The sequence below is a fragment of the Hippopotamus amphibius genome, chromosome 4 (genome assembly GCF_030028045.1).
Source record: "Hippopotamus amphibius kiboko isolate mHipAmp2 chromosome 4, mHipAmp2.hap2, whole genome shotgun sequence".
NCBI classification, from domain to species: domain Eukaryota; kingdom Metazoa; phylum Chordata; class Mammalia; order Artiodactyla; family Hippopotamidae; genus Hippopotamus; species Hippopotamus amphibius.
Window position 1 is genome coordinate 174,067,817 of NC_080189.1, and position 16,791 is coordinate 174,084,607.

The following is a 16,791-nucleotide window of genomic DNA, read 5'->3' on the forward strand; positions in this document are numbered from 1 at the left end:
AGTGATGTGGAGCATCTTTTCATGTGTGTGTTGGCCATCTGTATGTCTTCTTTGGAGAAATGTCTATTTAGGTCTTCTGCCCATTTGTGGATTGGGTTATTTGCTTTTTTGGTATGAAGCTGCATGAGCTGCTTGTATATTTTGGAGATTAATCCTTTGTCCGTTGTTTCATAGGCAATTATTTTTTCCTATTCTGAGGGTTGCCTTTTAGTCTTGTTTATGGTTTCTTTCGCTGTGCAAAAGCTTTTAAGTTTCATGAGGTCCCATTTGTTTATTCTTGATTTGATTTCCATGATTCTAGGAGGTGGGTCCAAAAGGATGTTGCTTTGATGTATGTCATAGAGTGTTCTTCCTATGTTTTCCTCGAGGAGTTTTATAGTGTCTGGCCTTACATGTAGGTCTTTAATCCATTTGGAGTTTATTTTTGTGTATGGTGTTAGGAAGTGTTCTAATTTCATTCTTTTACATGTTGCTGTCCAATTTTTCCAGCACCACTTATTGAAGAGGCTGTCTTTTTTCCATTGTATATTCGTGCCTTCTTTGTCAAAGAAAAGGTGCCCATATGTGTTTGGGCTTACTTCTGAGTTCTCTATTCTATTCCATTGATCGTCCTTTCTATTTTTGTGCCAGTACCATACTGTCTTGATCACTATGGCCTTGTAGTATAGTTTGAAGTCAGGAAGCCTGATTCCACCAACTCCATTTTTCCTTCTCAAGATTGCTTTGGCTATTCGGGGTCTTTTGCGTTTCCATACAAATCGTAAGATTTCTTGCTCTAGTTCTGTGAAAAATGCCATTGGTAATTTGATCGGGATTGCATTGAATCTGTAAATTGCTTTGGGTAGTACAGTCATTTTCACAATGTTGATTCTTCCAATCCAGGAACATGGTATGTCCCTCCATCTGTTTGTGTCGTCTTTGATTTCTTTCATCAATGTCTCAAAGTTTTCTGCATACAGATCTTTTGCCTCCTTAGGCAGGTTTATTCCTAGGTATTTTATTCTTTTTGTTGCAATGGTGAATGGGAGAGTTTCCTTAACTTCTCTTTCTGCTCTTCCGTTGTTAGTATATAGGAATGCAAGAGATTTCTGTGCATTAATTTTGTATCCTGCTACTTTACTAAACTCATCAATTAGTGCTAGCAGTCTTCTGGTAGAGTCTTTAGGGTTTTCTATATATAATATCATGTCATCTGCAAAGAGTGACAATTTTACTTCTTCTTTTCCAATTTGGATTCCTTTTATTTCTTTTTCTTCTCTGATTGCTGTGGCTAACCATAATCCCAAAAGAAACTTGTACCATAATGTTTATTGCAGCACTATTTACAATAGCCAGGACATGGAAGCAACCTAAATGCCCATCAACAAATGAATGGATAAAGAAGATGTGGCATATATATACAATGGAATATTACTCAGCTATAAAAAGGGATGAGATGGAGCTATATGTAATGAGGTGGATAGAACTACAGTCTGTCATACAGAGTGAAGTAAGTCAGAAAGAGAAAGACAAATATTGTATGCTAACTCACATATATGGAATGGTAAAATGGTACTGATGAACTCAGTGACAAGAACAAGGAAGCAGATACAGAGAATGGACTGGAGAACTCGAGGTTTGGGAGGGGGCGGGGGGTGAAGGGGAAGCTGAGACGCAGCGAGAAAGTAGCACAGACATATATATACTACCAACTGTAAAATAGATAGTCAGTGGGAAGTTGTTGTATAACAAAGGGAGTCCAACTCGAGGATGGAAGATGCCTTAGAGGACTGGGGCGGGGAGGGTGGGGGGGACTCGAGGCGGGGGGAGTCAAGGAAGGGAGGGAATACGGGGATAAGTGTATAAAAACAGTTGATTGAACTTGGTGTACCCCCAGAAAAATAAAAAAAATAAAAAAAATAAAAAGAATACATAAAACAAACAAAACTGTATATGACACAAGGTGACGGGACACACCCCTGAGATTAGGTTACAAAAACACTGGCCAAGCCCACCGTGAACGACCTGCAGCTGGGGGAAGAGGGACGGCCCAGGTCTGACCCTGGTAAGCCAGTCCCCCGAATGCCACTGGGCCCCCTACCTAATACCTGAAGTCATGTTGCTTTCAAGACCTTTTGAGGGGAAGGAGATTCATAGTCTTTTTTTTTCATTGAAGTATAGTTGATTTACAATATTATATCAGCAAAGTCTCAACAGGACAGACTGTGAGCTCTTGAGGGCAGGACCATATCTCAATTACGGTCCATTCCCAACACCTGGCACCGTGCCCAGCACACAAGAGGGACTCAATGAATGTTTGCTGGCACAGAGCTGAACATGGATGGCACCCAGTGAACAAAAAGGTCTACAGTTAAAGCCTGGCCCCTGCCCCCGCCCCCCCTCCAATTCATCTGGCCACCAGGCCTGCCACGTGTGGGGCCGTAGTTCCCTATGGAGCAAACGAGAACACTGCCACAAACAGGAAAGTGAACGTGTCAGCACCTGGCAATCAGGACTTTAAAAGTGAGCCAGTAACCTGCTCAATGAAAGCTTCTGTAAGAAATGTCTTGGAGAGGACGAACGGGCTGCAAAGGGCAGGGGCGGCAGGATGACTCCGCACCCCCCAGGCTGCGTCTAGGAAGGCCCCGGGCTGCGTCCAGGAGGGCCCTGGGAGGGCTGGGCCCTGGGCTCCGAGGGCAGGCAGCCACTTCGACGAGGGGAACTGGGAGGACTACCCTCCCTCTTTATAGGATTTGCTCTTATAAAAGGGATGGAGGAAGCACAGTCAAGAAAAAGAAGGTTTTTTTTTTTAAGTGTGATAAGTGGTTATAACCAGTTCATTTATTCCGCAGAAACAAGACCAGTAATCCCAGACTCTGCCTGTTTTCTGCTGCATTGCTCTGTTTATGGTAACAGTGTCTCTCAGTTGTAAAAGTATGGGATGCCTTCCAAGCTGTCATGTCTATGCTCGGAGATTACAGACCTCTTACCCGCTGCCTGCCCACCACGTTCAGCTCTGTGCCCACAAGCAGTGGGTCCCTGCCGTGAGTCGGGAACATGTCCTGAGATGTGGTCATGCCCTCCAGTCCTGGGTGATGCTTCAGTCCCGGGCAGTGGGCCCCCCCATCAGCAACTGCTCTCGTCACAGACAGAGACTGTCAGCCAAGGGGTGGGGGTGCGGGCAGTCCTGACCCTGACCCCCAGCACACAGCCCAGGCTGCACAGAGAGGCTGAGTCACTTCTGTACCACAGCACGTTCTTAACAACAGCAAAATGTCTTAAAATAGCTGTGTTATCTGGCTTGTTACACTAGCAATCAGTTATACCAATACTAACCAATAGTCTTTACTCCAATTTTGTCTGGGTGAAAAAGGTTAGAAATAACAATGACAAAAATAGTCTTTACAGGCAGTTCATGAAAGCTCCACAAGATGGAGACCTTGGCCTGTCTCGAAAGACCTTTGAAAGTTCACCATAAATCCAGATGTCCTATCCATCTCCCACCAGACCCTCTCTGCCAAGGAGAAAACTGAGTTTTCTTGAGTGGAAAAGGGGGAAAGAAGGTTTTCTTATCTGGATAGTTGTACGGTAGGTTTTTTTCATCCCTTCACATCACAAATACTGGCACTGTCACTCATCGTCTAAATGACTAACCTGACTAACACCCCTCCCCAGCTAGGATCGGTGTTGACAAAGCGCCAATATGTAATTTCACTTGCAGCTCCAGCAGAGATTCCAGGTGGTGGAAAGGTGAACCGGGGGAGAGACACGAGGCCCAGATGAGAAGGCACAGAGGCACGAGAGAGCACCGCGGTTTAAAAGGCATGGCAGCTGCGTCCCTGGAGGGCAGGGGCAAGTAGCATTTAAACAGGGGCTTGTAAGTAAGGGGCGAGAAAAAGCAACATAAGTGAGTCTTCATGTTTGGGGAGGTGGAGGGATCGTCTTTCCTCCCTCCACGTTTCACTACCTTCGTTACGGAATTTTCCTTGCATTGCCAGAATATTTCTGAAAAACAATCCTCAACAGGATTGATGTAAAGGAGGATATAAACATTTTAAACATAAGACCACTGCCTCCTATTATCCCCCCCCCCGCCCCCACAAAAGAGGAAGGAGGGAGAGGGGGCGGGGGGAGGTGGAGAGGGGACAGGCGGGACTCGCACCTGTCTCTTGGTCGGCAGGTCTTTCACGCTGTCGGGTTTGAAGAAGGTGAAGTCAACCATGGCCTGGAACAGAGAGATGGCCTTCTCGCAGTGACCAGCCTGCCGCAGAAAGTGGCACTGCTGAAGAAAGAGGGCTGCAGGCAGGGAGAGCAGAGGGGAAGAACCTGGTTAACACCTTAAAAGGGAGAGAACAAAACTCCTACAAACACACAGTTCAACACCCAAAACATCTTTTCCCTAAAATTAGTGACTTATATTTTCAAAGCTGTAAGACATACATGTCTTGATTTTAAAGGACTCAAACAGTACTGCAACTGAGGTATATTTATTCTCATTTTATATGAAACTATCACAGAATATAAATAGTAACAATAAAATAAGGAAAGAGGATGGTCTGAATATTGGTTATCAAATACTCAAAAGCCCATTAATGTGAGAAAAATTCTAGGAAGAGGATGGCGTGGTAGATGTTTTTATCAGAAAGCAAAGATCTGTACTCAGATCACTAGATGGCATTACTCACCAGCAATTCTCATCGTGTACTCAGTAAACAAATCGGGGTTCCATGTTTGAAAATTTCAGTTCACTTTAACTGGTACAATTCCATCTACTAAATACCATTTAGATATTTGAGCACATCACAAATGATATCAAACACGAGACTCTTTAAGTCAGTGACATCAATGCTTATTATTTCCAGAACAATATACTTCTATCTTTAGAAATTAGTAACAATATTCAACAGCAGGGACTGGATCAAATAAATGCCTGCTACATGCCAGACACTGAGCTAGACTCACCCTATGTTATCTCGGCTGACATGCACAACAATCAGGTACAGCGCGTATTGCAGTATTGCTGCTGAGGGAGAAACTAGAGCTCAAGCAGGTTAAGGAACCTCTCCAAGGTCACACCAGCCCCTGTGAAGGGCAAACGCAGGATTCAAGTTGAGAGTGATACTCTCCGGCTCCTGCATAACACGTGGTCTCCCGTGTCTCATTACTGCACAAAATTTACATTCTAGTCTCCTTCGGGACCTGCCAGAAATGTTAACAGTATAATAATACCACTAATTATACCTATCGGTGATTTCCAGCCAGTCAGGGCATCAGCATCGCCTGGGACCTTGTAGCTGGGTGAGATGCACAGCACAGGCAACTCAGTAGACAAGGCCACCAACAGCCAACGCGGTTACAAGAGCTGACTACGTTTACCAGGTTGATAAGTAGAAAAGTTGGAACTTCTAGTCTGGTGATATTTTCTGAACTGTACTGGCCCTAATGCCCCCCACCACCAAGAAGTTGGAGAGGGGGAGAACCTGTTATCAAAAGGAGTCATAATACCTTTTTAAAAAAATCAGTTTTATCCAGTTACACTTTCCTGAAATAAACTGAAAATAAATCTTCATTTTCAACTTAGCCGAAAGAGAGGACAGCTCCTCCTGCGTAAACGGCTCTAGGCAACAACTCCTTACCAAACACGGCCTCCTCGGTGCCAGGCAGCTCAGGGTGGGACGAGATGCTGCCATCCATCACTGCAGACAAAGTGCTCAAGCATTTCCCGTAAAGACTCTGAATTTTTGATATGGAAAAGGTGCTGAACTGGCTCTGGCAAAATAAAAGGTATTTCTGCCAAAGGGCTGTATTGTTGGGATGTAAAAATATCAGTTTCTGCCACTCTTTGACCAGCGTGGAGGGCTCCCAGAACTCGGTGCAGAGCTTCAGCTTGGCAAGTTTCAGGTCCACGCTGCTCGGGTTGCTGTCAATGGCCCGCTCCAGGATGGCCAGCTTCTTCTCCAGAATCAGCCTCAGGGATCGCTTCTGCTTCTCCTGCTCCCCCTCCTCGATGGCATACAGGCCCGGGCTTCTCATGACCTCGTCCTCAACAACAGAAACACCAATTCACAAACACAAGTGGAACTGGGGGACCCTCAGGATCTCAACGCACTGCTTGCAGAGTGACTTACAAGCCCCAAAGGGTTTCTCACCTCTCAAAATGAACTGTTATTCAGACCGGTAGGTCTGATCGTGTGTTTAGTTCACCTTATTGACCTAGCCACTCTCTGTTATTTCAAACTTAGATTTATGTATCAATGTCTAGCATGTAATGTCTTAAAAACCTTTTCTGAAGAGCCAGTTTTACCAATAACACAGCCAAATGTGGGACAAATACGATAATTATATAAGTGGTTCAAAAAAATAAGTGGGACGAAGACAAACCCACGTGCTTCAGAAAGCGAGCACAGAGCTCTAGCTACGTCATCCCGCGGGCAGCTCCTCTCTGCGGCTCTGTGCACGTCGCATGTTCTGTCTGTGATTCAGGAACGCCTCGCCCTGCTGGTTAGCATCTGCTGTTCTTTCATGATTCAGTTCCAGTTTCACCATCTCTTGGGAGCCATCTTACTCCCGAGTGGCCAGTCACCCCCTCATTCCATCCCCAAATTAGACGTTACAGCATTTATCACCCCAGACTGCATCTATCCCTCCTCACCGAGCTTGGAGTAAACTCGGGGCAAGGGCTGTATTCTAATCTAATCTTTAGAGGCCTGGTACCAGGATTCCTCATAGGAGCTCAAAAATCACTGCAGAGTAAACCAGTGCCCAAAATTAAGACTGTCATTCTATGGTAAGAGAACTGGGACAGTGATACTTACCTGAAAAGCAACAAATGCCATCCACAACTGAACATCCCAAGGATTCTCCCGAACCCTCCTGTTAAACTCCTCCACCTTGGCCTTGAGAAGTGCGTTCTCTCTGTCGGGCTGTGAGTCTGGCTGCTGGGATTCTTGCTCTGAAGGACCCTGGCCTTGTAACCACTGCACGGTGGCTTGATCATAAATCCCCAGAGGGTTCAACCAGGTTGTAACAGGGGCAACCACATCCTCTGTACCCTTCACTGGGATAAACGAGATGGGCTCCGATGAGGGAGGTTCAGTTTTACTGCTAATGGCAACTCCATCAGTGTTCATTAATCCCACGCTCTTCTTTGTAAAATAGCGCTCGACATGCTTGTGTGAACGCTTCTTTTCTGTGGAAGTCCCCTCCCAAGATATACACTGCTTCTTCGGGTTAATGCCAAGGCAGGAGTCTCCTTTCCTCTTGTACCTTATATTTGAAAAAGAAAACAAGTTACTGAGAGAATATGTGCACTGGCTCCAAATGACTGAAGGCCCAGCAGACACACTCGTTTCGTAAGTTAACTGCATATATTCAAATTCACCTTCCCTTCAAATTGCTTCTATTTAGAGAAATACGAGGATTAGCAATTAACTTCTTCTGTCTGTTTGACTTATTCCTCTAACGGGACTCTTCATTTACGTCTCATGAATTTAAGATCATGCCTGTCTTCCAGATCTTAGTAACTTACATTCTCCAGCAGCTTTGTACGGCACCGTCCTGTACGTTATGTCATTTGATCATCACAGTCACGTGTGACAGGCAAGGTGGAAACCATCATCTCTTTTACACTATTCCTAAATAAGGACGCTGAGACCTCAGGTGACACTGGGTCACCTGTCTCCTAGGACGGTCCCTTTTCCTCAATACTGCCCTGTGTCCCTACTTCAGATAACAGAGAGGTATAAGATTCTTTTTTTAATCCTGAAATAAAGTATGTCAAATAAAATTACATGTGGCTATTTCCGACTCTGCAGGAAGGGAGGCTGGGTTCTACTGTGCTCTTACGGGTCGTGTAGGCGTCCCCAGAGTTACAAACACATGACTGCTGAGTATGTGCACAAAAGCTAAGGAAAACGGTGCACTTTTCTGTATGTGTGTTATACAAACAACCCACTTAAAAAATGGGCAAAAGATCTGAACAGAAATGTCACAGAAGACATGAATGGCCAATAAGCACATAAAAAAGTGGCCAACGCCATTAGCCATCAGGGAAAAGCAATTAAAACCACAATGAGATACCACGCAGACCCACCAGCACAGCTGAAATGAAAAGGACTGACAATAGCAAATGTTGGCAAATGACCTGTGGAGTAACTGGGACTCTCCTGTGCTGCTGGTGGGAATGTAAACTGGCACGGTCGCTTTTGGAAAAGGTCTGGCAGTGTCTTAAGAAAACTACACACAGACCTTACCCCATGACCTAGCAATTCTATTCCTAGGTATTACCCAAGAAAAAGGAAACCACATGTCTACACAAAGAGCTGTGCACAAATGTTCTCAGCAGCTTTCTTCATAACAGCCAAATACTGGAAACAGTCCAGGTGTCCACCAAGAGAAGAATGGATAAACAAATGGTGGTATGGCCACGGACGGAATACTCCCACCAGGAAAGAGGAACAAACTACTGATAAATGCCACAGTGTGGATGAAACTCAAAACCATTATGCCGAGTGAAAGGAGCCAGACACAAAGGAGTACATACTATGTGATTCCATTTACATGAAATTCTGGAATAGACAAAACTAACTGATGGTGGAAAAAAATGAGAACGGTAATCTTCCCTGGGGAGGTGGGGTGTGGGCTGAGTGGAAAGGAGCCTGGGGAAACTTTTTGGGTTCATAGTAACGTCCTCTGTTTTCATGGGTGCCTGGGTTATGGAGGTATATGCATCTGTCAAAACTCAGCAAATAAAGATGTGGATTATTACACTGTATATAAATTTTAAATCAAAAGAAAAACAAATCTTGAACTCTAGTTAATGATATGCACACTGAAGTACTTAGAGGGCAGTGTATTGATTTCTGCAAATTACTCTGAAATGCATCCAAAAATTAAGATGCGTAGATGGCCGAACGGACACATATGTGACGTGGCAAGGACAGCAACATTAATGGTAGAATGTAGGACATGGCTATATGAGTGTTCACTGTAAAATTTTTTGGATTTTTTGCTGTATTTTTAAATTTTTCCATAATGAAACACTGTGGAGAGAAGAAAGCAAGGGAGAGGAGCTGCCGCCTGCTGTGAACTCCCAGAGAGCTCTGCCTCCAGCTCCTCCGGTCCAGCTCCATCCCGGTCCAGCTCCATCCCTCCTTTCCTTCCTCACTGTCTACAGAGACACACCCCCACCAAAACTCTCGGCTAGCCTGGGCCTCCCTCACTGCTCCAGGGCCGTGAATTCCACTTTGGGGAAACAGTTTCTCTCAAACTCTTTCTCTTTATCCTCCCTCCCAGTGCCTCCTGGGTTACCACAGGATAATCTCTCTCCTTTCCATTTATGAGTCAAACAACTTTAGCAAAGGGGTGATGAGATAAAATAGGCTGAAACAGTTCTATACAAGCCTCTCATTCCCTAAGAAACAAATTTTAAGTTAAAAACTAGTTTTGTTCTCCTAATTACTATTTTATTTTCACTAAAAATGAACTGTATTTTAGATATCCGAACAATCTCTGAAAAACGTTTACTGAGTTTTCTGACTTTAAAACTGCATTTTGGGACTTCCTAGGTGGCGTAGTGGTAAAGAATCCGCCTGCCAATGCAGGGGACACGGGTTCGAGCCCTGCCCTGGGAAGATTCCACATGCCATGGAGCAACTAAGCCCGTGTGCCACAACTATAAAATAAAAAAAAATTAAAAAAAAAGTATACTTTAAAAAAAAAAAAAAACTGCATTTTGTAAAACTGATTTTAATAGTTTCCTTTTGTAACAAATTAGATGAAAATGATAAAGGAGAAAAAAGAATGCTACTGGTCTACATTATTAAGTATCAACTTGCAGATAATGTGCATATGTATATATTCGTATATATACATTCACACATCCTTTTTTAAAATAGCTGATAGATAGCTTCAGGCTTTCCTCCCTACTTTTCAGCATTTCCCCAAACCACTAGTTTTGGAAAATATAATTTTTATTGGCTTCAAACTGGTTCACTGGAAGAGTATGCCATAATTTATTTACCCATTTCCCTACGGTTGGATATTTAGGTTCTATTCAATTTATCACTTATAGAATCTTAATAATTGGACAGGACTTAGGATATAATTTAATGCAATAGTCCCCCAAATAAAGGCACTTTTCCTATAAAATCTTATCAAATAATCAGTTGGTCTTCACTTGAATAATTCCAGAGGTAGGGACCCCCACTTTGTTTGGAAGTTCAGTGAATGATATCACCTGTATCTAACTTAAATAAATTCAATACAGGCTTAGTCACCAAAAAAATAAAAAATAAAAAAATAAAAATAAAAGAGAGAGAGAAAGAAATGAAAAGAGAAAAGAAAAGAAAGAGGGAAAGGGTTTGGGAAGAGAATATGTTTAAATCAAGCACCCAATTCTGCTCTGAATCCACTCAGTGGGTCTGAGCCCCAGAGTGAGCTGGGCTGGGCAACATGAATTTGCCTTTCCTTTGGCGAATTCAACTCACACCTGCCTTCTCAGTGTCTGGCTGCCTAGGTCCAAATTCCAACTCCACCATTTACTAGCTGGGTGACCGTGATCAAGTTCTAAAAAACAAACTGTGCCTCAGTTTCCTTGTCTGTAAAACAGGGATACTAACAGTACCTTATGTCACAGAATTGCTAGGATGATCACAGAAGTTTATACAGGTAAAGTCCTTAGCCATACACTAAGGACTGGACAAGTTTAAATTATTATTATTTCATACAACTTGGCTTCTAAACACAAACCAACTATTTCATTTGGTACAGAGCCAAAGAAACAATCATCTCTTCCAAAAAGGGAGAAAAAAACCAGCTGAACTTCACTGACAGGTAGTACATTCGTCCTAAGGAATTTTCCAAAGGTAATTTTGACTTGTTAAACACTAACTTTAGAACCTGACCCCTGTTTACCACAATGCTCCAACACACACCACGTCATTGCTGGGATGCCCACGCTCTCAGATCCGCTTTTATGCTGAGCCAAACTTCCACTCACTGGTCCTGGTTCTGCTTCCCAAGTTACACAGAACATTGCCAACCCACCTTCCAAAAGACGGTCCAACAAAGCCCACAAGACAACGCCCATATTCCTGATATCGGCCAAATACCCACAAGCCCTCACCTTGTCCCTGCAGGACGGCCAAGGCCAGGCTCCCCTCCCTCTCATTGCTCTTGGTCTGTCAGTATCCCTCTTAAAAAGTGTGAAAACTCAGTACCTGACACAGTATTCCCAGCGTCCTCTGAGCAGCTCAGAGCGCCATGGGGCCAGCACCTTCCCAGACCTGGACACTGACAGTTGTACAGCTGTTAGCCGGGGCAAAACTTACCTCACTTAAGCTTTAGCAAATCACTAGGAAATCACACCAATGCCCTAAGCCCTTTGTAGTAGACTCTTTGCAGTTTAGATTAATAAAGTTGTCTCTAATTACTCTCTTCCTGAGCTCTGGCCACTCATTAGCAGACGCTCAAGAGCCATTCTCTGTTAATATTTTTTCCTCTTTTCATCTGTTACTAAACAATAACACGAATTTCTAATTCCATATCAAATATTTGATATTTGAGTGTAAGGCACAGCAGGAGTTACAATTGCCAGTTCACAAATCAAGACATGGGGGCTCAGAGAGGTTGAGTGACTTGCCTGGGATATTACTAATCCATGGCAAAGTCAGAATGAGAACCAGGGTCTCCTGTTTCCCAACCGAGAATACGCCCTACCACACAACCAGTCTCCTCTTTGTTTGTGGACACTGGAAGAACATTTGAAGTCAGAGAAATACAGATTTCAACCCCAACTCTCCTGCTTCCTGGTTGTATGACCTTGAGAAGGTACTTCATCTCTGAGATTCCTTTCCTTGTGGGTAAAATCAGAGTGCCCCCTCCTCATGGAGCTGCTGTGAGGGTCAGACAGGCTAGCATCAGCGAGAACAAGCACAGGCTCCTGCCACCCAGCCAGCGTTTGCTGGGTATCCCCACATCCGTGGAGTGAAGAACCACACAGGACTGCTGGGAGCATTAAAATCATTCCAAAATACACAAATACACTTTACGATAGTCATTTACTCCCTGCCATGAGGTTTTTAGTAGACAGTATGGAGATACAAATATGCACCCAAAAATAACTGATATAAACTCATCACAAAGGAAATCACAGTTGGAGTTGCTTATGTGGCGAGTTATAATGTCACAATGAGTGACAACGTGATTAGAACGTGGAGGTGCAGCAAAGTAAAGGGAACTAACATTTACTTTAAGAAGTAATTAGCCCATGAAGAATGACGATGATCTTCAAGACCTCCTCGTGGCCGTATATGCATGATTCTCTGCCTTCAGTTTTCATGACCTCTAAGTTGTAGGGGAACAGAGACTGTGTGTTGTTGTCTATTATGTTCCCAACAACGTCTTACAAACACTAAGTGTCTAAAGGGTTTATTGAGGATTCAAATATTTTTGATTGACAGATTGGAGGAGAAAAATTTAAACTCATTACTGAAGCAAATACCATCATCTATTTTTGTGATTATCTGGTGACGTATGTTGGAAACATTTTGAAAAAGTCATTTCCATTTAATGTCATTTTTTATGGCATGCGTGGGGTGGGGGGGAGGTGGATAAATAAAAGGCTTTTGCAACTTCTAAGAATGACATACAGATTAGACCAAATGGTTTGCGGACAGTCACAATTATTTCAAGGTATTTTTAGAGTCATTCATTCTACAAATATCCCCTGAACACCTACTAGGCCACACACTACGCCAAGCACCAGGGCTGAATAAGATTAATCTGGCCTGGATCCTAATCTCGAGGTTTAAACTTTTATCTTAAAATGGGAGATGACTCCCTTTCTATTGTTTATGCCTAAATAACTTGGCAATGGATAAAACTCAACAGTCAGTGGGGGGTGGGGAGGCAGACAGACCGAGGCAGTGCTGAGAGAGCTCAGAGGAGAAGGAAGTTCCCTCCCACCATGGAAGGAGCATGAAAACCAGGGAAGGAGAATGATGGATACCTTGCTATATCTCCTCGGTACAGGGACTTATACTCCCAGTTTGCAGGATCCGGTTTCTTATCTGTTCTGAAGGTTTCTCCCGTCAGAGCCTGAATGTCCTCAAGCCAAACAGAGTGCCGTCCAATATCAGCAGTGGCATTATTTTCTTGACTGTGGGACAAAGGAAGGTGAAGAAGAAAAAGGGAGAGGCACTTAGAAATCTCCCGGTTACACATTTCACGTTTGAGAAATATGAAGGTTAAACATTTCAAAATCCATGCAGCATCAAGCACACTTAAGTATATGAAGTGCGCACACACCAAGAGATGGGGAGAGGACTCCTACTCTGGAAAGAGTCTTAAAATATGAAGCAAAAACTGTCATCACTAAGTGACACTTTACCAAGAAAAGAAGTCAACCTATCCCAGAAATACATGTGAAGGATATGGGTTTAAAAATAATAATAATAATAATAATTCACTTAAATGATAACCTGATTTTCAAATATATTTATAAAGGTTTTTTTCTTAAAAAGAGAGAGTGAGAGAGAAAGAAAGAAAGGAAGAAAGAAAGAAAGAGAGAGAGAGAGAAAGAGAGAGAGAGAGAGAGAGAGAGAGAGAAAGAAAGAAAGAAAGAAAGAAAGAAAGAAAGATAGATAGATAGATAAGGCTGCCCTTATTTTACCTAACTTATTTGAAAGTGCTCAGATAACTTATTCCAACTCAAAATCTAACAATAACAACAAAGGCACAATTCTGAATGCTTCAGTCTTGCATGTTACATAAACATGGCCTAAGTCTGGTTTTTACAGTCTGGGCTCTGTGTAGGGTGTTCTGCCTATATGTCCAGACCTCCACCTAAAGGGCAGAGAGGCCCCAGTAAGACAAGACACTTATGTATCCTTTGGAACCAATTTATGACTTGGCAGACGTTCAGCTCATATACAGATGGAACCAGTACCCTAGGCGTCAAAGAAGAGCGAGGGAAAGGTTTTTCTGGCATCTGACATCTTTCCTCCTCTGAAGACAATCAGTTCATAAGGGGGCTGACACAACAGCAGTCAAAAGAGCCATTACGTGTTGTTTCAGCTTTGCTTTTTGGCTCTGCCCAGACAGAAGTAAAGATTCTGAAGGCTTCTAAATCATTCTTGGCTGGCAACACAAGGGAATGGTATTTCAGGGATGCAAAGTAGCTACTCAATAAATATTTGTCAAATGATGCATCTCGGGTTAAAACACATGGTGATTTTTAACACATTCCCCTCCAGAACAACGGTGGAGGGTTTTCTGATGACAAAAACTGAAAGGGGCAACAAACGGAGAGAAAGAGATGGATGCATTCCAGAAAGAAATGGAAAGCTAGTGGGGGGAGGGGGCCAGAAGGGCCGGCTGCAGACCACCCCTGGGGAGTAACAAGCCCTCATCTCTCCACTGCTGGGTACTGTGGTTAGGAGGCAGAGGTTGTGGTCTGACTGTGTGCAAGGAAGGATGTGCCTCCACCTGAAGGTGAAGAAGACCTCATCCTAGGAAACAAAGGTCCAGTAGAGGCTGTGACCTCTGGGGAAGCTGTCCCTCGATCACCCTGAAACAGATCCCGTATGGTGTACAACCCCCCCTCCCCCAAACTGCTTTCCCGACATCACGGAAAGATTCTCACAACTCGTTAATATCTTAGTCGCTGTCGATACAGAAACAATTCTTGCAGGTCACCGTCCCAGGAAGAGACTGCGGAAGTGAGCCGTAAGAAAGTAAGAGACAAAGACAAGAACGACCCACTTTGATCTTAGTAGGGGTGTCTACAAAATATCAACGGACTTAAAAATGCTGTCGGGATCACACAATTATCAAGAGGCTATAAAGGTCACTTCTGATGTGGTTAAGCACAGGCTGAAAAGAACTAGCTTTCAAGTTCTTATGGTCGTTCCTGTACAGCTTCAGGAAATCCTTTAAAACTCATTTTCCTCGGCTGTAAGAAAAGATAAATAGCTAAAGATGGATCTTCAGAACACACAGCAGTTAACATATTTTGCTTTGAAGGCATACTGAAAAAGCAAGGATATCAATGGTATACTCATCCATTCATTCACGTAACAAAAACGTACTTGAGTGTTTACTCGGCATCAGGCCCCCTGCCAACCGCTGGGGGGACCTGAAGGCAAGGAAGGCCGGAGTGGTTCCTGCCCACAAAACTTCAGCCAAACTCGGAACCTTGCTGCTAGACTCCTTTATTTCTTCCTCCTTTAGGGTTACAGCTATAGCATCTGAGACACAGAGAAGGCTAAACAAATCTGGGGTCTCTGAGCCACACAGGCCTGTGGCGTCCTCCAGCCCTGATCTGATGACAGAAGGATCCCGAAAGGCTGCGGTGTTTGCCTCTGATGGAAACTACGGGCCAGATTCCAGACTCACTCCGACCAGAGCTCTCAACACTGACATCAATGGGACTTCTAAGCACACAACGAGAGCAGATAATCCCTGAAGAGTTGCAAAAATCTTAACAGTACTAAATTTTTTAAAAGTATGCCTTGGACAGGACTTAAATTTTCTCTCTTCTAGACCACATGAATAAAGAAAAGAAAAAAATTAAATGAGGAATAACTCAAGCATTTTCACCACATACCACCTGTCCCACGCGTGGGAAGAGTGCCTCCCTATGTAGGAGGAAGTTAGACTGAGCAGAGAGAAAAAGCACCTGCTCTGGGGTCTATCTGCAGGATGCCTTGAACCCAACGCTCCGGGTAGACGGCAGAGCGAAATGTGGGGAGAAAAAAGGCCTCCAAGGAAAGGAAATACTGTGGTCACGAGCCATTCTGTACCTTCAGCACAGTGGTTCTAAACAAACGTGAAATAAGCACAAAAGCGATGACTATTTTAAGTCCTATATTAGCCTTAAGCAGTGGGGGCTGGGGGAGGGGTGAGGGTGGTATGCGCACAGGGGTTCTGATGTGAGTGACTGAAAGGAAGATACACTGAGAAAGAGAAAGAAAACATTTTCCTTACTCTTCACAAAAGCGTGTAAAACTAAACAGTGACCTGGCCCATATGCTGGCTGTAAGGCACATTCGCCATCTTTCAGAAATCCCGTAGACTTTCTGTCTGAATCAGATTTTGACACAATTATTACTGTGTCTGAATACTATTTCTCAAATAAAATCATGGCCCTATTTTTTTTTTAATGGATGCTTTCTTTTCTTATGTTGACCTAATGATAGAGATCTTTTTGTTTTTTTTCCCACTTTACTGAGATATTAATTGACTCCATTTTGACTGAGTGGCTAAACAGTCATTCAAATGTCTCACTTGTGGCCAAAATCAAGGGAGAAAAATTCACGGGTTGAAAAATCGTAGGTATTTGAGAATAGAAAACCTACTTCGGTTTCTCTGATTCCTTTTTACTGTCTCTGATGCTTCTGGAAGATTTGTCCTTTGCAGAATCAGTATCTGACTCAGATCCACTGCTACTTGACTGCCCATGTTTTCTCTTGGTTTTCTTGTGGTGCTGATGCTTCCTTTTCTTCTTTTTCTCTTTCTTCTTTTTTCTGCTTGTTTGTTTGGGCTTTCTGTTCGTGTCACTTTCATCTGAAGGCTCTGATTTCAGAGGACTCCTGCTTGGGAAAATCAACATTAGAATTATTTTTGAAAGAGAATTAGGGAAATAATATGTAAGTAAGTATGCAAATAAGCAAATATACGAAAGGGAATTCTATAAATGCCCACGCAGACTTACTATTTGCCCATACATTATACAGTGCCTTCCTGGATTACAACTCACCTTAAAGATTTAAGAGTTGACCCTAAAATAACATCAGCTGAAGAAATTCTAAT

At 43.3% G+C, this 16,791-nt stretch overlaps 1 protein-coding gene across 2 annotated transcripts in view; it reads right to left on the minus strand.

Annotated features, from left to right (window-relative positions):
• Positions 1 to 16,791, minus strand: part of NRDE2 (NRDE-2, necessary for RNA interference, domain containing) — a 52,861-nt gene that overhangs the window by 17,864 nt on the left and 18,206 nt on the right. The window contains exons 3-7 of one of the 2 annotated variants that reach the window (XM_057730934.1): positions 16,338 to 16,571; positions 12,989 to 13,138; positions 6,795 to 7,245; positions 5,616 to 6,021; positions 4,142 to 4,275 (exon numbers count right to left, since the gene is read on the minus strand). In XM_057730934.1, the coding sequence (XP_057586917.1) occupies positions 4,142 to 4,275; positions 5,616 to 6,021; positions 6,795 to 7,245; positions 12,989 to 13,138; positions 16,338 to 16,571 (1,375 nt within the window). Of the gene's footprint in view, positions 1 to 4,141; positions 4,276 to 5,615; positions 6,022 to 6,794; positions 7,246 to 12,988; positions 13,139 to 16,337; positions 16,575 to 16,791 lie in introns of both variants that reach the window. The other variant, XM_057730933.1, reaches the window with a different exon arrangement.